Source organism: Vidua macroura, chromosome 8 (assembly GCF_024509145.1).
Source record: "Vidua macroura isolate BioBank_ID:100142 chromosome 8, ASM2450914v1, whole genome shotgun sequence".
Lineage (NCBI taxonomy): Eukaryota > Metazoa > Chordata > Aves > Passeriformes > Viduidae > Vidua > Vidua macroura.
In genome coordinates, this window is record NC_071578.1 from 17191314 (window position 1) to 17214187 (window position 22874).

At 42.4% G+C, this 22874-nt stretch overlaps 1 protein-coding gene across 1 annotated transcript; it reads right to left on the reverse strand.

Moving 5' to 3' along the window:
- Positions 1-8370: 8370 nt before the first annotated feature.
- FAS (Fas cell surface death receptor) lies at positions 8371-21308 on the reverse strand. Its single transcript, XM_053983548.1, has 9 exons — positions 21221-21308; positions 14877-15024; positions 14174-14308; positions 12151-12259; positions 11572-11636; positions 11138-11215; positions 10936-11006; positions 10424-10448; positions 8371-9602 (listed from the first exon to the last, which is right to left on the reverse strand). Exons 1-9 carry the CDS (start codon positions 21275-21277, stop codon positions 9187-9189), a joined length of 1104 nt encoding a protein of 367 aa, XP_053839523.1. The 5' UTR covers positions 21278-21308; the 3' UTR covers positions 8371-9186.
- Between the last annotated feature and the right edge of the window lie 1566 nt (positions 21309-22874).

The window sequence follows — 22874 nt, forward strand, 5'->3', positions numbered from 1 at the left end:
AACTAGGTGAATGCAGACTTCAGTCTGATGAAAGCAACATTTCCTCTGGAAATTAAATCCAAAGCATAGTAATACCCAATCTTTTCATACAGAGCCCAATTCCATGGGACTTCTCCCAGAGGATATGTGAAAAAAGAGCCAGACTAAGCCAAGGTTTGGTTGTGACAGCAAACTTGGTCCTGTGTAAAATACATTCACACTTGCAAAGCATGCCTGGTTATGAGCCAAGGAAATTCATTTCAGATGTTATATTTTTGCCAAGTATTTGTGGCACTAGAACACTAACTGCATCATTTCTGCTTCTTTTGCTGGGGTGGTAATGAATACAGGAGATCTAGCAGAATTAGACTGAAATAATTGAGCATAAGATTTTTGAAAAGAATCCTGAATTAGACATTGTATATCCCTAAGCATACCTACTGCCATGTGAGGGAAAGTCAGGAGTCCCTACTTGTTGAATTGTAGATTGCAATGTACACTCTATGAATGTATACTCTAAAAGCACACTCTTGTTTTGGAGAGGAACCAGCAAGTTTCAGAGATAGGCAAATTCAAGGGTAATTCATTCCCTAAACCATAGGGAAATTCAAGGGTAACTGAATTAGCCTGCTTAATCCTGCTAGTGTCCTCATGCAAAAAAGGAGAAAAACAATGTTCCTTTCATTTCTGTGTGCTTGTCATTGTGATACAAGACATGCTCTTCAAAGAAATGCTGGAAAAACTAGTGCTATGTAAACTAAAGGTGCAAGAAAAAAATAGGAGAGCCAAAAAGCATGACAATAATGTTCAAATCTGCAAAAGGCTGCTGTTAAAAGGGTGGGAACCATCTCTTCCCTGTGTTGTAGTGAGTATGACAGGGCTGGAAATACACTAAGAGTTCATTTTGATATTAAGACATAGTTTTGAAGAGTAGAGGTTGTGAAATATCAATATGGGGAGTTTTGGAATCTCCATCTCTGAGATAGGACAAAAACATTTAGTTAATCCTTCCTCAGGGCAAAGGACTGGCAGGGCAAAGGACTGGCATAAATGACCTTAAGTCTCAGAAAGTACCAGTAGCTTTTGGAGCAGAAGGACTTGGGTTCATCTATTTTAAGGTGGCTGGAATTTCCAGCCCTTTCTTATCTAAATAGGAACTCTCTCTGGAGTCCATTGTTCAACAGGAAAAATTCCCGGGTTTCACCTTAGCTGGAAGACCTAATTTCCTGTTTGATATTTTAAACAGAACTGTGTTCTCAAAGAAGAAAGTCCCAGACACCTTATTAGGAAAAAGAACAATACAAAAGAAAAATCCCAAAGGTTAGTGTAGTGTGACCAAGTAAGAAACTTTACAGTGTAACACTGTCTTCACAAAATGTTTTTTATTCTTGCTAATTCCTGCAATCTAACCCAAAACAGTTCCACAGAAAAACTTAGGTACCTAATGTCTTGGTAGATGCCAGTGTCAACAAGAGAGTTCTCAGTGCTGAGCCCCTGAGCATTTGCTGGGTTTACAAACGACAATTCCTGGGCTGCCTTTCCTGTGACAAGTGGCCCACCTGATAGCCAATGTGGCTAACCTAATCTGTTAGGATACCCTGGAACAGTGAGAATCCATCTCAAACTTACAGAGCAATGAATATTTCAGCACACACAGTGGAACAGCCTCAATGAGAGTGATGAGTAAAGACATGTCCTCAAATAGCCCAGACTTATCTCTGGAAGGTGGGGAACTTGCCTCCAATTTTCTGCTCCAGAGCAGAGAAGGTTTTCCAGCCAAGTGCTGCTACGGCTCGTGTTAGTGTTGACATCTCCAGCACCAATTAATATGAGATTAGAGCAGAAGGAGGAAGAACTTGCATTTCTGTGTTTGATAATGTGCCAAGACACCAAAAAGGTAGGCATCATTGCATTTTAAGTAATGCCTTTAGTTCCAAGAGTGCTGTTCTAGTAGTTTTAGATTTTAAAAGTTCACTTTGCTTTTTGACTCTGTCATGGATGGCCCTGTGGACTTACCTGTATTAAGGTTTTCTGTAAGTCTGCCTAGATTTACTAAGCAGTGAGTGTAAGCTGATGACTGATTAGATCCTCAGGTGGAATGCTGCCTAGAAAAGAAAAATTCTGCTTGCTTTCTAGTGATAATAGTTTCTTCAATCTAAGAGCTTCTTCTTCAATCCTAAGAGCTAGCTTGAAACCAAGTACAGCAGGACTGCACTTGAAGTCCTATTTTGAACTACTTACAGCCTCTAACACTTACTTTGCTAAAATTTTCTGCAGCTGGTTGCTGTCCAAACATAATGTATTGATTTAATTTCAATTAGTTACATTTGGAAGAACCATTTCCTGCATTTAAGGGAAACAATCTATACAGGACTATCATTCTTTGAAATACATCCACAGCTGAGATAAAAAAGTAGGAAAACAATATCTCTTTTTGAGAAATGTTTTTGGATGTTCTGCTGGTCGTTGGTTTACAGCTGGATGAGTTAGGGGATGTTGAAAACAGCAGTTCCTGGAAGATCTGTGCATTTTTATTGTGATTGTGTAGGAATGTCTTTGGACGAGGGAGAATGAAGCTGGTCTCTGAAAGACTGTTGACTTATGCAGAACAGATCTTTTAGCTTGATCTTTATCAGCCCCCATATTCCAGCTCATTCATTTATTCATCTGTTCTCACTTACAAATAAGAAGAGACCTTAAAAAGCTGCATTGACAGCAGGTTAACAACCTTACAGTTGTAAAGGCAAGCAATGATAAGAGGACATATAACCCCAGGAGTTTTCCAGGCATGGCGCTGTTCCCTGCAGTGTGTATTCCCTGGGTCACCTGATAAGTGTAATTGAACTGCAGTCATTGGCCACAGGGACCTTGCAGTGGGGCCACAGCTCAGGAATCCTTGGAAGCACTTGCCAATGTAACTGTTCACCAGACTGCTTGTTCTGGCTCCCTAAAGGCTGCCTATGAGTACCTGTCCATGTAACCTATTATTATGATTTGGGTGGCATTGAGTAACGTTGCTCATTGCTTTCCTTATAGCATCTTTATGGGCTGCTCTCTACTCTATGGGTTCCTTATACCAGTCTGATGTCAGAGAGAAGCTTTTGAGTGCTGCAGGGTGATCTGAATAAAGCTCCTACAAGAAGGTGCTTTCTCAGGAAAGACATCTCAGCTGTGTACCTTGCACAGCTCCTTGCTGATTTGTTGTTTCCCAAAGATACATAAATAGGCTTAACAAAAAAGCACAGGACACGGAGTACTTTGCAACCTCTGTCTGATGTCTCCTGGTACAAGATTATATATTTGCAAACACTCATAGTTGTTCCAGTTTTTCTGATGGACACAAAAGCCATAGATTTTGTTAGATTAAAAAAATCTTGGCAACAAACTTCGTGAGGTGGTTATTCTCAACATTTGTGTAGCTAGAACAGAAGTCAAGACTGCATTTAATGAATAGTTATTTAAAATGATAGGCTAACTTGTGAGCCTGGAAAAGAAAGAAGACAAGACCATTTACAATAGCATGTTGCAGTACTTAAGGGTATTATTCATAAGCCAGTTCCTCCAAAAAGCCTCTAAACTGTTACCACCCACTCCTTCTCCTCCCTCAGCTTCACCAGTTGCTTTTTCACTTGATTGTGATGATACAAAGACTACCCTTCAGAAGGCCAAACTTTAGGACAGCCATCCTGTCTTCCCTAGGCTTTCACAGGCATTGCTAACGCCTACCTTTGATTGTATTTTGGCAGTTGTGTAAGTTAGAATCATAGTGAATGTCTATGTCTCAACTGATTTAATTTATTAGTGAATATTTTTTAAGGCAATGCACATTCCTGTTGGCACAGGTACTGCAGCACGTACTTCAGTCGCAGTGCCAATTGCAGATTTCAGTGAGCTGTTTGCAGCCTGGATGTGTTGTTATGACAGCGTTTTTCCATGTGGTATGAAGTTTAAAACTAGCGGTGCCAAGTGCTCTGCCGCGCTGCAGCGCAGTTTGGCGTCGCAGCGTGGGACCTCCTTGAGCCGCCTGATCCCAGGGCTGCTCGAAGGGAGTCAGGCTGTGCTCATCCTCACACCTGGGGAGTGTCACAAAGCTGTCACACAGAGTTTTCCTGACATTGTAGGTGTCCTTTTAAGTCTTGTGGAACATGATTCGGGGGATCTCATGCAAAACCAGAGCTGGCTCAGCACAATGGCAGGCTCAGCTCTGCCAGAGAGAGGCTTCGTGCCCTCGTCGAACCCGTCTGCGGCTCGCTTCGTGTGCGAGCTCGTTTCGCCGTGGGCGTAAAACATCCCGGGATGCCGACAGCCGGAGCTGCCATTGCGTGTCATTGTGTGCTCCCCCGGAGCGGGGGAGGCAGCGCTCGCAGGCGCCCTGTCCCCGCTGAGCCAGCCGGGGGACGGCAGCGGCGACACGCGTGGGACAGCGCGGACACAGGCTGCCACCTGCCCGCGGGGACAGGCAAGGACAGCCCAAAACACGCCCCCCCCCCGCCCAGCGTGGCTGTTTAAACAAGTTTAAAGGAGCTTAAGTCTGAAGAGATGTGATTGGGAAGTTTAAAAATACTGAGTTACTTAGTGATCACTATTCATTCTTGGATAAATGAGAGGACACTGTCTGGTATGTAGTTGCTGCTCCACTCCCTCAAAGTACAGGAATAGGTGTTGTCCTCATATCTTAGAGACAGACCTGGAACCTCAAGTCGCTCTGAGACAGCCCAGATCATGGCCAACCTTCCCATGGGCTGCAGTCACAGCCATGGTCCCCACCCAGCAGAGCCAGGCGCCAGGGCACAGCCAGCCCCAACAGGGACAGAGAATGGCATGCCAGGGGCCTCACTGTGCTTCACAGCAATTTGAGGAGTATCATAAAACATTCCCTGCAGCTTCAGCTATCCCAGAGATAAGTCTGGAGAGGGATCTTTTTAAGGAAGGACTATGAAAGGACCAAGAAACATAAACCTTCTAATACTGATAATCTGGAGAATGTATCAATCCCATCACTGACTGTAGGACAAGTATGCAGGAAATGAAACTGGGTACTTCTGTTTCACCAGTTTCTTGTTCATATCCCAAAGACACACATACAGGTAGATCTGTCCTGTCCTACAAACAGCCAGTCATATGGACATCACTGTGGGAAGATGTATGGGAGGCAGGGTCAGTGATCTCTGTGTTCTGCACGCCCCGGGGCTGTGGGATGCTTAGTGCTGTCTCTCCAAGGTCTGTGCCTTTGGTTTCCTCCTGCCAATGCTTTTTGTCACTTTCTCCTCTCCTGTATTTGTTCAGAACCTATTTTTCCAACATCCCTTTTGTCACAAGCATTTTTTGCTGATTCCTCACTTAGTTGAAAATAAATTGCACTTTATCACAGCTGCTGGTATATCGAGGGAGCAAGAGACCATCGTGTAAAGCAATGGGAAAAGGCTCTCTAGCACTCTGAAAGCTTTAAAAATCTTGCTTTCAGTTTGGTAAGGAATTTCAACTAAAACCACTGAAAAGCTCTTCAGAAAACACTGACTGTATGTTGTTTTGTGATTGTTCCCACATCCCCCATAATTCTCAACCACAGCTCTGTGCTAGAGGCTAGATACACATGGTGAGTATTTTTGCTCTTGCTAGCAGTGGGATAGCAGGAATGCAAGCTTCCCTTTGATATCCAGAATCAAAGTATTGACAAACAGTAAGAGAGGGATGTGAGTTTTGAGGTTATATCTTCCCTCAAAACAGGAAAACTGCCTATCTCCAAGGCTTTTCCCAGTACTCTTTTATTCTTCTCAGGAATATATTGGTATTGTTTTCTTTTCTCTCCTTCATACAGGAAATAAACCTGAGATCTCACACTTCAATATGCTCGTCATGTTATCTGTGCAGAAACATTTCAGACTCCTTGTACTGAGCACTTCATTTCTCAGCCACATCTTTTCAAGAACTGGCAGCCTGCAGAGTAACTTCGAAAATAATTTATTTCATATTGCAGCAGTCCTGTATACTGGAGCTGTCTTTAACCATTCCTGTGTTCTTCTGGTACCACAATGCAATATTGATTTTGTTTCTGTCATCTTCAGGTGTTTGGTTTGCTTGCAGAGCAGCTGTAACTGCACTGCATTTTGCAGCATGGATGAGCAGTTGGTGTGGGTGTGCACAGCAAAACAGCCCTTGGAATTTCTGAACAAACATCTCACACGTGGTCACTTTCAATTTGCAGGGAACTTGAGTAAGATCATCCCTCTGGTCTCTTTTTTTCTGTTTCTGTTCTTCTATTGTAGTTATTCTAAAATAACAATTGTTTTGGGTGTACTATTTGCATGACACGTGGGATCGTTTTGCAAAGTTTTGGCTTCCTGAAGAGAGAACTTTTCTTTTGTAATCTGCTTCTCAAAATGTGACAAGTCATTCCCTGGGCAAGTTTCTGTTTCGGTTTTCACTTGCTTTTCTGATGCTGTGTTTCCATAAAACAGGGGAGTTCGGGCTTCGTTTCTTTTTTCTTATGCAGCCCTAGTTTGAAAATTATGTCAGCAGCAGGAGGCAATGGAAATCTGAATGTGCTACTGCAGGCCAGCAGAACTAAATCACTTTCAGTCCCTGGTCCAATTACTCTAAGCTTTTTTACTCTAAGCTCCAATTACTCTAATGATCCAGCTCTACTCTGGTGCTGACTGCAATGCAGACATATACAGACTCTTTTGGAAAACTAACTGCACAGTATAATCAATCCTCCTATTTGATGCACAGTGTTACAGTTAAGAAGAAAAAATCATGATGTATGCTAACCACCAGAGTTAATGGCAGTCTGAATTGAGCCCTCCAGACCTCTCCTAAAGAAAATGTGACTCATTGCTCAGGGAATTTTTTTAAACCATCCCTATTATACTGAGGTTGGGGAAGTCCAGTGTGATGAAAGAAAAAATATAATTTTATTTCACTGTAAGAAATTTATGAGGTTTGGTGGCTCCATTTTAAGATCAGTATAGTTCAGATTGGTCAATTCCCAGCTCCACTGGAAGTAAACCCTGAAAGGTGTACCACCTTCATTTCTGCTGGTCAGATGCTTCACTTGGAGAGACAAAGCCAGAAACCAAGGGAAGAAGAATTTGAAGTCAAGCATCTGCCAACACAGCTTTAAGCTATGTTCATACCTTCCTGGAGGGGACATGGTATAGGGAGCAGCCTATCTACCAGGGCTTGTGAGAGCATGGAGCTCGCCTTCCTTCCTGTCTTGGCTGTGCTTCTACACAACTGCATCCTATAAAAGACAGCACTGCTGTGCTGCTTTTCTGAAAGGCAGATATTTTATTCTCTTCGGTATGTGGACCCTGGCCAAAACAGGACAAGGAGCAACACATTGTCATAGTGTGTCCGAGCTGTGCACAGATAGCACAGACACAGGCCACTCACACAGTGCTAGGTGTTAATCAGTCCATGGGTGCACAATTTGGCCCATGGCTGTCAAATCATCTGACTGCAGCAGCCTGAAGGTTTTCCTTCAAAAAGCAGCACAGTGTGGGGGTTTTGGCAATAAGCGGTGGATTAGACACTTAGCAAATGCAGCTAGATTAGAGGCTCCAAAGTGGGGTGGAAGGTTTTTCTGACTGCTTAGCATGGGTGGAAGGTTTTTCTGACTGCTTAGCATGGATAGTGCTTAAGAGCTGTACAACATACACTGGGCCTGGGCAAAACGTGCTCTGTGTCATTGAGACCTTTAACAGGTCAAGTCCATGAAACGTGCAATGAGTTCAAAGCTACATCCTCCCTTTCCTTTCAGGCTCCTGCCTGATGCCATGGACAGATTTTAGCTGTTTCCAAAGGCCATGTACTGCCTTCCCAGGCATCTCACTTCCAACTATGTGGCATTTTGGAGGAACTCCACATAGCTGTGGGCACACAGCATTAGCAGGGGTTGATTGCCAGCTTCTGGCACCCTGTGGCCAGCCTTACCTTGCCCTTTCCAGGTCTTGTGGTCAGGTGGAAGCCATGGGACCCTACCCCATACACCCAACACACTGGTGGGCAGGCGAGAGCCTGTTTTGGCTGAGTCCTGATACTGGCTGGAGATTTCCTCTAGGGAACTGATGACAGAGCCAAATAAAGTAATTTTTCTTACTGTTTAATCTGGAAAAATCAAACCTTTCCAGTGAAGTTCCCCCTTCTGTTGAAAGACTTTGTGAGTTTTGCACAAATGGGCATGTGAGAGGGAAAGGCCTCACAGCAAAGCTGCCAGCACTATACTGGTCCTTTGAATTTAGGAGCTGAGTCCTCTGCACTCGGTGATGGAAGAAAGGTAAGGTGTTTTCTCATGAGAACGATCTCCTTTATTCTGATTTGCTAACCTGAGTAAAAGCAAACCTAAACATGACATCTATATACTGCACAATAAGAAAGACAAAAGTCATGTATTATGCAGGGGTTTTTTTTAATGAAAAAGATGCTTTCATTGTATCAGTTTCTGCATTAGAAAAGCATCATACACTCTGAAGGTTGCCTTCCAGAAATAATGGTTCTGTTGTGCTGCTAACCCTTCAGCTCCTATTTCTTTGAAGGTTTTGAACATTAGAAGAGGCTTACAAACATTGCTGAGAACAACAGAGATCATTATTTTTACCTAGAACTGGGAGCTTTTTGTATAGAAAACTTGCACACATATACAAAACTCCATATACACACAGAAGTGCTTTTATGAAAAATAGAAATTGCATTTGCAGCAGAGTAGAATCTACACAGCAGCACCTGTATTTCAAATTAATCAGGTGTAAGGCAGATAATTTATTTTTCAAGTACTCTTCCTGGTACACTTTGTAGACTGATCACACCAGAGCTTTCTCTTAAAAAAAAAAAAAAAAAACAAAAGGAACATCCTGCATTTTTAATGTAAGCAGAACCTTACATTGATTAAATAATGCAGGACCATGCATTTAAACCATTCATTTTATTCAAAGCATAACTTCTTTCCTGTTGTAATGCATCCTATAGCTGGAGTCTTATATTGCACCTTTTAGTAAACAAGGCATAAAACTTCTTCCAGTTCTTAACAACCAAAAAAGGCTAAAACTTTATTTTAAAGGAATGACATTGCTCCAAATTTTGTAATTTTTCCTGTTGCATATAATAACTTACTTGAGTTCAATCGAAACTGCCAATGAAAATGCCATTTTAAAACTCTGTTATTTATATTAGAAAAATACTCATTCAGAAATTTCAAATTCCTCTGTGCTAGGTCTCTTCCAAACTAGCAGTACAGGATTTACTCAGCTCAGCACTCTCATTGTAAGAGTTTCTACCCTCTTGAGTGCAAATGTTGCTTTGCTCAGTGTCAGGATTATAAGACTGTCCCCCTTCCTGAGAGCTGGAAATAGTTGCCTTCAGTTTTCCCTCAATTTTATCAGCTACAGTACACATTTTTAACTCTCTCAGGCTGCTTATTAGGGTTGTATAGGCTCCCTTCAACCCATGACTTTGATACCAGACTTGAAACAGCCTAATCTTCTGTTCAGATGTATCACCAAGAAAATCCTGAATGCTTTGGTCTATGGCAGGTTCTGTTATCTGGTGGTGACGAACAAATTTCTTGACATCTTTGAGTGTCATCTCTTCCACAATACCCGGAATGTGGCTGCTCAGGTCAACATCTAGGAGCATGAAAGGAAATGAATACACCTGTCATTTTTATCTTCCTGGGTTTTATCACCTGCATTCACATTTGATATTTCTATCCAAACCAGATTAAGCTTCAGGTATTTGTGACTCAGTATGGTTTACATGTGATTTTTTACAGTACATGGCAGGTCTCTTTTTACATGTTCCTACCAGATGCTAGGTATTTCAAAGATTTAGGCTTGCAGCCATATTGCTTTCTGCCACCTAAAACAAAGTATCAGTTCCCTCTGTAGTCTATTCTGTCATTCTCTATCATGGAAGTGTGGTCACCTCTCACGTACCTGTTTTTCTCAAAATAGTGTTGGGAGAGGTCATGAAACAGGACATGTCTTCTGTTGTGATACAGTCTGGGAGCTTATATTTTTTTCCTGTTGTGTATCACTCCTGTGGATTTTCCCCTGAACACAGTGTAGATTTGTGAATCTTCAATCCCACCATGGGACTGCTCTGTTATCATAAATATCCACTGTTACAGAAACACAGTTTGCTGTTTCCTAGTGTCTGTACCACATGCAGAACTGAAATTCACTTGCAGACAATGCGTAATTGCTCCCTATACAACAGAAATTCCTCCTGAGGCAAGACTTCCATGATGCCACTAAGTGCCTTGATGAGCATTACATGAACTGGCACTTCAGCAAGTGTTCGTTTTTGTGCTGGAATGACAGGTCTGGACAGTGGCAAAGTCTACACAAAAATGCTCTTTATTTTATTTTTATTTTAGTTTAGGACTTTTGTATCTGTATCTGTTTTTTTCTGTCTACTGAATTTTGAGAAATTACTTGTCTCTTACCTGCATATATGAGATGCTCATTCTCCTAAAAAAAAAAAAAAAACAAGACAGAAATAAGTAGAAACAAGCTTTGTAAAACACCATGCTTATATAAGAGGATAAATACATTTCATGATACTTTGATTTTCTTTTAGTTTTCTCCACGATTCCTGTTTTATGAGTGAGAGAGTCAGACCAGACAGACAGACCTCTTTTGACTTGGGTAAGTTTGAAGAATCACCTCCTAATGCCTAGAATTATGCACGGGCACAGGAATATTCTGGGCTGGGGAGGCCTGATGATTTATGAAATTTTGATCGTGGTCATGTGACTTAGGAAGCATTCCAACAATCCTGATGAAATAATACAGGGTTTCTCTTACTTCTCCCAAAAGAGTCCTTGTGGTGAAATTTACTTCATTCACGTCATAGAAGAGAGGCACACAAATGTTTGGGGAGACACAGTGCAATTTAAATGGAAAAAAGTTCTTTGCATAAAGCTGAGTTTTTTATGATCAAAGCAACAATACTTACGTAAGGCTCTGGTTTGTAAACTCCATTAATTGGGTGATCATTGATTGTAAGACCCTTCTGTTTTCTCTTGTCTGAAACAAAAAAAGCATTTTTAAAATCTACGGCAGAATGTCTCTCCTTAGAACTCCAAGAATATAAAATTTGAATAAGCATATGAATATCTCATTCAGAGTATAATAGGAGTAAGTAGGGAATCACTTACACCAGATTATTGCTGCAGCTATTGCTGCAGCTATTAGCAAAACTACCAAAGCAACGATCCACCACAGCGCTTCTGGTTCTGTTGGAACATTGGAAAATTTGCATGAAAGTTAAGTCAAGAAATACAATACAGCAGCACACCAAATTTTAAACAAGACTGTGTCAGCTTTTAAAAGCCCTCCTGTTGTTTCCTAACGACAAAAGACAAATATGCTAAAGACGTACCTATGGTGAGCTGCCCCTAAAAAGGGGTAACAGCTCCTACACCTGCACAGTGATCAAGGGAAAATCACACTCTGCAGGTCAGCAGAGGGCCCAGAAGCACTAACCCCCTGAACTGTCAGGAATTACTATGGCCAGAGTGTAGAACAGGACAATTGCAATTGCCTCTCAAAATACGGCACGTGCTGGACCGTGCTACATTTTAAATGGTACCTTTTGTTCCGCATACAGTGTCTGAAGCTGGAGTACATTGTTTTTCAATTACACCGCTTTCACATCTGCAGAAAATATGAACACAAATTATTAGGGGATTTTTTTCTCTCTTAAGCTGTTGAGAGAGCAAATCAAAATCTTCTAAGATGTTTTATCAGCAAAATATTTGACATTTTGCTGACAAATATGCTGGTTTCATATTCCAAATCCCTGATCTTGGAGTTTGGAATTTAATAGGTATGAAAGTGGCATGGAAATTTGTGGCAGTGGGAAAACATATTAAATTATTTTTCAGTGTAAGAGTAGATCACAAAAAGACAACAGGAAAGCTCATATACCTTATTAGACTTTTTGAAAAGCATATACAGACTCGGTGGATATATAATTTTTTCTGCATGCCTTTGGAAAGCCTTCATGGCTGCAAATTGAGCTGACTGAACTCAGTCAGCTTAGGTGCAAAGGAAAATTAGTATGCTTTCCCTGAGGTTACAGATTACCTTGGCCCGTCTTGAAACCAGCTGGAAAAAATGTGACTGCGTATTAACAATTTCATATGTAGTGATGAAGGCATGAACTTACATGCTACATTGAATGCAATTGTCACATCCTGCAGTACTGCAAAAATAGTTCTTTGCACAGGCACACTGCGTGTCCTCTTCTGGGGTACAGTTCTTCACAACCTCCAAACCTAAAAATAGTTTTCTTAAAGTGTATTAGTTTGAAAAAGCAGGCTTCTGCTCACAAAGTCTTGTCCTCAGACTCGCTGCCAGCTCCACCTCTGCTGGAACTGGTGAGGCTTAACTTTACAACACACACAGAGCTTTTCTAAGGAGCTGGGCTGATGGAGCTGTCAGAGAGACCTCTGCTGGAGGAGAGCTCAGAAAACTCAACACACAATACAGCTCTCGCCAGAAGAGGACTCATCCAGCACAGCCAAATCCCAACTTCTTTTTCCCATTCAGAAGTGTAAAGCCAGAAGGAAACTCAGAAGATCACACAGCCAATCTCCCTACTTGATAATGGAGATGGGTTCTTTGCACTCCCTGACAGACAAGAAGTTTTACCTTTTCTTGAAGACCTCCAATGATGAGGAATTCCACTCTCTCTTTTTTGGCTAACATATCCAGGTTAAGTATTCTTCTTAAGAATCAAAACAAATTATTAATTTTCTCCTATCCTCATTTTATACGATGATGCTATCTCCATCTATGAAAAAAATACTTCTGCATTAAAAATTAGTGTATCTACCTACTGTGAAAGCTACTTTCATAGGCATATAGAAATAGAACAAACTTTTGAGTTACTACGTTCAGTGCCCTGCTGTAATTTGAAACTACTTTATGTTTCAAAATTTGATTAAGCTCTAATGTGAAACCAGTGCTGAAGTAACTCATGGAAATAGCAGATATGAATGATCATAAGAATGGTTCACATGGAACTTCAGTGGTAATTTTCCTCTTGCCTACTGTCAGTCTACTGACTTCTTGTGAACTAGATTATCATCTGTGGAATATTGTGACTAGCCATCCTATTACCCTTTTCCTCCCTTCAGTTTTAATAATTGTGACATAAAATACTGAATTGTTTTGCTCTTACCAATTTCATCACCCACGCAAAAATGCTTTTTATAGTAGCAAATGAGAGGAAAGTTTTCTATCCATATTGAGGTCCTAAAGGACGGGGAGAACACTGAAGATTGATATTCCAGCAGGTGATCTGAGTACAACTATATTGGAGTTGAGAACTGTCTCTCCATTGACTAAACTTGATTTTGGGTATAAGGAATGAAGAACTATCATTCTCTAAATCCAAGTAGAGCAGATTTACAGGACACCTGGTGGAACTAGTAGGAGATAAGTTCAATGGTTTAAAAAAAAAAAATCTGTGATGGGTATTTATGCAACAGGTGAATTTCTGCTGTCACCCAGCAGGTTCATGAACAAAGGGCTCATAAATAGAGTCACTGAAATGACTAGGTAGGGATAGATCTTCTAATGTCTTTTCCTCAGCTGTGGATGCTGACAGACTGCAGGGAACAGAGCAGAGAAGGCAGACAGCTTTGTTTGTGTTATCTCTAAATAGCACCTCTTGCCTCCACTGCTGAATGCAGAATACTGGGGTAGGTGGGCCACTGCTCTGCCCCAGGAGGGCTTGCCCTGTAGTCTGACACATGCATCCCACACAGCACCTTGAGTGTCTTTCAAAAGACAACAATCAACTTTAAATAACATTATCAATTATGTGAAAGACTACCAAAAAAAACATTACTTCTCACACCCCTCTTTTAAACAGAGGGTGAAAAGAGGGAGAACTTGCCTTCCTTGCCTCTAACCAGTTTGTACAGTGTCTGCTTTGCAAGGACTTTGCCTAAGCAAGGGCACATATATGGAGAAATAATGGACCAACTATTTTCTTCCTACTTTGTGCTTGATGAAAGGGAACTGGAGGATGAACTTACTGCTTTCTCACAAATTCATTAATGTCCTACCACAAAAAGTTTTGACTCTACATGCTAACCACGATTAGGTATTGTGGAGACTTTTCAGTGAAATCCTGTATAAAAGAAGAGTCATTGCTACAGTTGCTATTTCTATAGACATACCAAAGTTGTTGTCACACAATTTACATCTCAAACACTTGTCCAAGTCATTGGGGTGATTCATGAATTCCTTTCCTTTCTCACATGGAGCACAGTGTTTGACAATATCTCTTGGGCAGGAGACATTTTTAACAAAACCTGTAAAGACAGAAAACCAACAATTTAAAGAGAAGACACCATCTCTAAGACTAACATCAGAATTTCATTTTAAATCCGTAATACTTTTTAATTCCAAATATGGAATGTATATTCTTTGTGCATGTGTAGATGCACTTCAGGAATGTAGTATACATAGCATTTGATTATCCCCACTCTTCCTCCAATTTAATACTGAAGGAGAACGCACCAAACAAAACTGTACATGAAAAATTGGAAAACCCACAAATGTATGGAATCCTGTAGGCCAAAGCATGTGTTTTCAGTTTTTCAACCTCTTTCAAATATGTGTATGTTAATTCTTGGCTCTTTTGTAACAAATAGGTTATGAGAGAACTAATCTCTGTAGTGAGAAGCTATTGGTGCATTGAGCTCAAGAAATATCCTTGAAGTGGCTTATGTCCTGTAACAAAAAAATATTCAGCTGGGATGAAGCACTGCATCCAGGAAACCACCTCATGCCACTTCAGTATCCCAGTACAAAGCAATTGTACATGCTGTGGAGTCCCCTGTTAATGGCTTCTCAACGCAGTCTTACAATCATACGCACCAATTTTACATTTCTTACAACAGTCAGTATCTAAATTGTATTCATCCTCCTTGCAGTTAACTTCCCTCCTAGAAATGTTCCTCCTATTGGATGTTATCAGAGCTTCTGTATCATTTTTGCACTGTGTTTCGATAATTAAGGGAGCCACCTAGGAGAGAACAGAAAATTAAATAAAAAAACTGTTTAGGACTGTAGGTGTGTTTTAGTACTAGTAGAATCATATTAATAGTGTTACTCTATAATTAAACATATTGATATTCACTCCCTTATTAAAACTGTTCATTACTTTAGATTTAATGGACAGTGAGGGCCCATATTAAAGCCATGAACCCTACAACTACAGACACTCTCCTTTCAAATTAATTTACAACAGATCCATTTATTTGATTTTTTTTGCACTGTCAAGTTAAATTGCATAGTGATGGGAGTTTTTTTTTTGTTTGTTTTTATTTCTGTCATCAGGCATTAGAGCTTTACTAGTGGCCCCTGCCCTGCTTCTTTTCATGATAATAATAAAGCACTGTGGCCCAGAGGCCAAACCATTAGTTTTTTAATATTTTGGAAGAAGAAGAATGATAAAGACAAACCTTGTATAGTTTGTCTTCTGCTCAGCAATATTTTCTGGGGAATTCTATATTTACTCTGCATGCACTAAATATGAGATGTCTATATAATGGAGCTATGGATGCTGACCATAATTTCAGTTAGATGCAGAAAACCCTTTATTTTAAATTACTGAAAAAACATTTTGCTCTAAAGTGAAGGAAGTGTTATTTGTTGCTAACTAACTGATGTAACCATTAAGACCACTGCCTTCTACAGGTAGCCACTTATTTTGATCCTCTAGTCTATTCACAAGTGAGAAGGTGGAAAGAATTTTATTTCCTTAGCGCCTGTCTGTTTAAAATGTATATAATATTAGTTACTGGACTGAAATTAAGAAGGCCTTTCTTTGCAACTGGAGGTGAAGCTCCAGCAGCTGAAAGAGCATAATTAGCACTGGAGGAACTCTGAGTATGGATGCTCAGCCCATCACTTCCCCTGTTTGGTGCTCTCTCTTCTTTTGCTGCCAAAGCTTTCAGGGTGCTCTCCTCTGAATCTCAGTGTGATGATGTTAAAAAATTTAAGTCTCCACAGAAGCTTTCAAGAGGATGTGTCAAACCAGTGTGATTTATTTTCCTTTTGTCTAGGAGAACTATCTCACTAAACACTGGATTAGAAAGTCCAATTAAAAAATAATCACTAAAATATAGTGAGGGATGTATGACCAGTCTGGTTTGGTTTTTCCTAAAGTAGTATGAAGAAAAAGTCCAGAGAGTCAGGCAGAAAATAGAATATAATCAAAGAAGGAATGATATTTCTAAATTACTAATACTAGGAAAACCTTGCTTATTTTACCAGATGCCTGCAAACACAGTGTGTGCAGAGATATGTGCTCCTCACACCAGCAAAGCTCTCTGCCTCTTGTTTATGCTTTTATACAAATGGGCTATGCTGGCATGAGAGGCTACAGAAACAGAACATTTTTAGATGGATGCCCTCTGCTCCTGCTCACAGATGAACTTCCTGGTACGCTTACAAGAAGTGGGGGTCACTTCTCAGAATTTGACATTTAAGCAGCACCAAACACCTACATTGGCTCTGCTTGCAGGGATGTCTTACAACATCATCCTGTGGAAGGAATAATGATAAAACTGTGAAAACTTTTTTTCAAAGCAACATCCTAATTTTTTCAAACTTTTTTCCTCCTGGATTTGCACCCTCTTAAAAGCAATCAATTTGCTATTTACAAATTTTGATGTGACTCACAGGGAAAAAAAACCAGAAAAGAGTCAATAGTAATTTAGCTTCCTGTGCACACCTTTGTTGCTTTTTCTGTTGTCACTGAGTAGAAAACACTAATATCAGAAAGGAAGCAGTTTAGGGGCTTTTATACAGGCAGGGATGATAGGTGCTTTTTTATGACACGTACACTCAAGCAGTGGTTGTATGTTTTCAGCCTAGAATGACTCACAGAGACTCTCTTTTAACTTTCTCAACCTAAAAAAAATAGTTTTCTTATCTAAACTGAAGACTTAGGTTGCACTAAGCAGTCAATGGGAATAAGATCAATCAGCTGGGGACATCTACCCTAAGCAGAGCCCATAAAAAATATCATATGAGCTCACGTTTTCTGGTTTTGCTGCATTTACATTGCCCGGACAATGAAAAGAGTTTTCTACCTGCTCCCTCTCCTTCATTCCAACAGAGTCCTCCAAAATGCTTTCACCAACAGGTATTTGCTAAGGACACTTTTATGAAACCTGTTTTCATCTGCATTTCCCGGGCACAGTGACTAGAACTTTAATTTCTTTGGATACTCATGTCATTTTGGGATTCTCAGGCCTCCAGTTTTTCCTCTGTCAAAGTATTCTTCATGACATCTCAATCTATTTCAACAGAAAAGCTTCTGCAAGACACAGATATAAGGTATGTATTCTCAGCTTTGGAAGTGTGTGAACGTGTAATTTGCATACAGGACTTTTTAAAACTTTACAATGTGAACCCTAAAAAAAAAAAAATCTCTGTTTTTTCCTGTTATCTTTATAACACATTTTATTTTTAGCAAGCCACTTCTCCCATTTCTAATCTATAAATGCTGATGGATGAGAAGACTGATGGCCACAGCATGTGGCCTTTTTTTTTTTCCACTCCACATTTGTTACATGGACCTAGGTGAATGAGCTCATCAGGGGTTTTCTAAGTGTTAAAAAAGGAGGAGGAGGGATTTTTCTTGCTTTTTTTTTGCCTTGTGGAAGTTAAGTTACTAGAACTAGCTTCATTTTAATATGCTTTTCTCTGTAATTAATCTCCCTTGTATTAACTCTGTCAGGCTGGCCTTTTCAAAGAGTAATTTCACTCAAAGAGTAATCTTAAGAGGATTCTCTATTCCAATTCTTTCACTATGACAAGAAATTTCTTCTAAAACCTCCAGTATCATTTTTCCTCCAAGACTTTTTTTTCCTCCCACCAAGGCTGAATCTCAATTAGCCCCAAAATAACCACTAAAAATAGCATTTCACATCCTAAAATCTATTATAAAAAGAACAAAAATAATCCAGTTCTACTTTTTAAAGCCCAACAATGGGAGTTGGTATTTCCCCACAACTAGAAGCACCCTGAGCTTGTTAAATTCCAAGGGAAATGCATGTGTTTAGTGCCTGTGAGAGCAAATAGCCTCAGACTGTTCAGCACCTCAAAACACTTACTGTCCAAGTTCAATCCACTACCCTTTCATATCTCAGCTGACTCTCATGCAAATTAAAACAACATACTGGAGCTGGGAATTGTATGATTGCTTATTTTGTTGTGTTTTGCTTTTTAGAAGTACTGTACTACTGAGCACCTAGTAAATACTACATTATTTGGAGAGTTGGGAGAGATATTAACAGCTCTCACCTCACTTTGTTGAGGCTAAGCATGAATTAGAACTTAACAGATAGAAATCTAGCAACTCTTACCCTTTTCCTTTTGTGAGACAAAATGGTTTTCTTATGATTTTCTCTTTGTTCAGTGAGTTACTGCAAAGATAAAGGTGATTACTGTGGAACATGCACAGACATGTTTCCAGAATTGGGGCCCTTATACTTTTCACTTGAGTATTGGGTCATCCCATCTTTTTATGGCTATTTATGCATGTATATGTAAATGTGTGTATTAGTTTTCTGTGATATGAGGAAGAAAGGTCAATGTAGTAATGCAAGAGCCTTTTTTTCAAAGATATATTTTCTGAACTTCCAGAAAACTGCCTGCTCTGCAGTCATATCATAATTACAAAATATTTACCTAACAGTTCGCTCTGGCCTATTCCTTTGGAGTGCTGTCTTGATGTGACTTTATGGTGGTACTTTATTCCCTAATGGCCTGCTGTATGGCCAGGAATGGTTGAGGATGGAGCAGGAGGCTGGGCTGGAGCCTGGGAACGCCGGGCACGGGCTCGGTTCATCTCTCTCTCGCTCTCTCTGGTGTGTTTTGGGCTACAACTCGGACTGATAGTTCACTGCCTTTGCTCGATTTGAATCCCTGCCTGCCCGGGCAAGAAGCTCTTTTTTGTCTTTCTCCACCTTTTCCCCTGGACTTCAGCAGAGATCTTTCACTGATTTCTTTTTGGTTTGTTTTTTTCTGCTTGATCTGTTTCGGCTTGCAGTCCAGGGAACCTGCAGGGGTGGTGGGAAAGACCCAGGCCAGCAAATAAAGGACACTAAAACCCACCAGTTTCAGCTGCTGTGAGGAGCAGACCAACACCACAAGCTCAACAGGTTCCTATCCACTTTTTGCCTGAGCTGCTGTGTGGATTTTTTTTCTTCCCTTCCCTGAGACAAAGGGAGCAGCCACCATCCTTGCCTCCTGGCCATGTGGCTGGGTTGGGGGCACGGGGTATAGCGTTCCATTTATTTCTTCTTTCCCGTGCCTTGTGGGTATCTTGCTTTGTTAATAAACAGGGTTTTTTTTTTTTTCACTTTCACCACTGGCAAAAAGGGATTATTGGAGCCCTTCTCTTTAGAGGAAACATTAATTCCAGAGCATTTTCTCCTAAAATCTGTCCTTAAACGGAGAAAAGTGCATCTCTCAGTGGGACATAGTTTTGTAGCTTTTTCTACCTGGAGAACTCAGATGTTTTCTAACTTCATAGACCATTACTATTTTTGCATGACTATCCTTAAATCTTCTTTTACTTGAGTGCAGCATGGAGTTCCTTGCAAAATTGAGGCCTCATTCAACAAACTGTTTTCATGTTCTGGTTTAACCAAATAATATGCCAAACTCTGACCAGGTTTACTATTTCATAAGTACTGAAACAACATGCTAATTAAAGCAAAATCATTTTAAAAATAGAAATTATGTAGGAATGCTACTCTTTCTAAGGTATACTGAAATTTGGAAACAATTGGAAAATAAGAACAGAAATTATATGTTCTCTGGAGCAGTCTTATAAACTAAAGTATTTTTAATCTTAAGATATATATTCTGAATAGTTCCAATATACTGAGCTACACTGACATTTCTGTCACTAGTTGGCTGCTCCTGTAGAGAAGAGGTAATACACACTTCTGTCAGCAGATGAGAATCCTTCTTTGTATTTAATTATGCTTTGACGATTTGTGCAGGGGCATGGATAGAGCTCTCTGAAATACTTTAAATATTTTACTACCTGTTATGCAGTTGATCAGATCACAGTTTGAGTGGTTTATACATTAAGACTTGATTTTAACCTGACAAACTGCAAAACAAACTGTATTTGTTAGCAATAAAACCACACTGTGAAGATACTTCGAAGGTCAGCTGCAGTGCGTTGTCTCTGAAACGGGAGAACTGGGGCTGGGGGAGCAATGTGCTTTGCATCCACACTGGCAGGTGGTGGCTCTGCCGTACAGCAGGGCTCGCTGCCACCCGCCTCATCCCCCTCGCAGCCCGGGGCTCGGGGAGCGGGGCTGCCTCGGGGCAGCTCTACCTGAGCGCAGGGCATCCACGCGTCCCTGGACCTCCCCAGGTCTCCTGCCCTGGAGCTTCCTGCCGCTACAGCAATGCACCTGTACCAGCGGAGATCCCTGTGCTGGCCACTGACACACTGCCTTACTTGTCCTGTTGACGGCAGCCGTTCAAAATGGAGCTTTGCCAAGGTAACTTTACTGATGAGAGTTACAAGAAGGAAGCGCTCAGAAGCTGCAGGGACTCACTGTGTGCACAGGCATTGCTCAGGCAAGAAGGGAAGGCCCTGCCCTACTGCTTCCAGTAAATGCTGCACACCGACGCCAGGCTTGGACTATTCCTCTAGCTTCTCCTGGGTCACTGTCATAGCGCTTCAAACTCCTCTCCCACAGGCATTTGCTTTTATTTGCTCTCTGGTAGGGATCCGCTGAGGTGCAGCGCAGGTCGGCTCCCACCAAGCCCGGGTTTAGCCCGGGCAGGTCCCGCACCTCCCCTGCTGGCAGAGCGGGCACTCTCCATCTGCCTCGCCCGCGTCTCCGGCCGCTATGGGTGCCTGCGGACCAGTGCCAGCTGTCCCTGGGTCCCCCCACCTACAGCTCACGATCCGACAGCCACCTGCATCCATCCCCCTTTTCTTCCGTCCGCTTTACACAACACGCACTTCACTGAGCACCCTTCAGAAGTGCCTGAACTTGAAGGTGAGGTTTTTTCCACTTAAAACATCGCCTAACGAATTGACTGAAATGTCGGTAACAAGTTTGTCACGACCGGTGGCGAGCAGCAACCGGGCAGCGCTCCTCGCCCGGCGGCGCCGCACTCCTCGTCCCCGCCCGGCCCCGCTGCCCGCCCGCTGCCCCGCTCGGGCGGACACTTACAAGGAGCAGGGCAAGGAGCCCTCGGGCCACGCCGCCGCCGTCCCGCACCGTTCCCATGCCGCCGCTGCCCGGCGCCTTCCGGCGGGAAGTGCCCCGTCCCTGTGGGACAGCCGGAGCTGCCCGCGCCCTGCCCCGCCGGCTCCTCCCGGCAAACACGGCCTGGCCCGCCCCGGCCCGCCCCCGACACCGCACGGCACGGCACGGCACGGCACGGATGGGGGGGCTGGGCCGGCCGTGGGGCCGGGCAGCGCTGCCGCTGCCCCGCGGCAGCCCGGACGCGGTGATCCGGCCCCGGGCAGGGGCTCCGGCCGCCGGGCGAGCCGCAGACACGGGCGGGACTGCCCCGTGCTCAGCGCCCCGCGGTGACAGGGAGCGAGGGCACGGAGCTTCCGCTCGGGTGTCCCGGGCGCCGCGGGCATCGCGGGTGCTTGGTCGGGGACACCCATTCGGCAGCTCGGGGATGCCAGGCACGGCCCCGAGGTCACCAAGCCTTAGTGCCGGGGAATGAGACATTGGATTCCTGTGCTTCAGGTGCTGGGCGGAGCAATTGCCTCCCCACCGAGGGCAGGAACTCTGCTTTTGTAATACGGCCAAGGACGGGCTTGTGGCAGGCAGTCTCGTATGGGTAGAATGGAGCAGGCGCTCAGAACAGGCTAAACTCACTGCAGCCCTTTGCTGTCTTATTGCAGGGGTTGTTCAAGCCCATGACTTCTATTTTCTACCTATTTCCAGTCACTTCTTGTGTTTTTCCTGCAAGCTTTCAGAGGTTTGAAATGCTGCTAATCTGGCCTCCTTTGTAGAGTTAGAAATGATATGATGGTATTAGTTACTGATACGTGTTTTCATCTTTCAGGTTTTGACATGATTCGATTGCCTTGGGGCGACCACGTTTGCAATCGAGCTGGCATTTTCATTTTAAACATCATTTTTCAGTGGTTTATGACTCAGATTTCCAAAAACACTTCAGCTTTTCTGCTAGTATGGCTCTTAGCTGCAGTACATAACATCAACAAAAAGTAGCTACTGTTTTAAATACTTCAGGCTTTCAAACCACTTCCGGATAAACCAAAAGGTACCGCTGACACACTTTGAGAGATGCTGCCTTTGGAGTACCCTTGAACAATCCACTTTTTGCCTTCCCAGTGGCAGTATGGAATGTAATGAAGGAGAGGCATCTCTCTTGGATTCGGTGCCTGGGTTACACGTCTCTAGTTCCTACTGGGCAAACCCAAATCAGCATGTCTGTGAGGCTGCTAATTTTAGCGGAAATTTGCGTGCGGGTAGGGGTGGAGTAGGGACTTCAGGCAATGTTGTCCAGATCTGGATCGTTTCTGCAGCAGAAAGCTTGGTAGAATTGTTTCCAGATCCATCACTCGAGGAGATTGTGTTTTGTCCTAAAATCAAAACTTTATGTGGCTGGGCCCTCAGCAGGCACTGCTCAGGGTTCAGTGACACCTCGGTGTGCCTCTTGCACTATTTGTCCAATACCTTCCGCTGATGTCACTGGAGCCTGTTGGGTGCATGTGGTTTGCACTCCTCCCTGCCCCCAGGGTGTGATGACTGTGTGCATGTAGCGCTCTGCAGTGGTTTGTCGTAGGTAGGGAGCTTTGAGAGATGGTTGAGAAGCCACCAGGTTCATGTCAAAACAACAGTG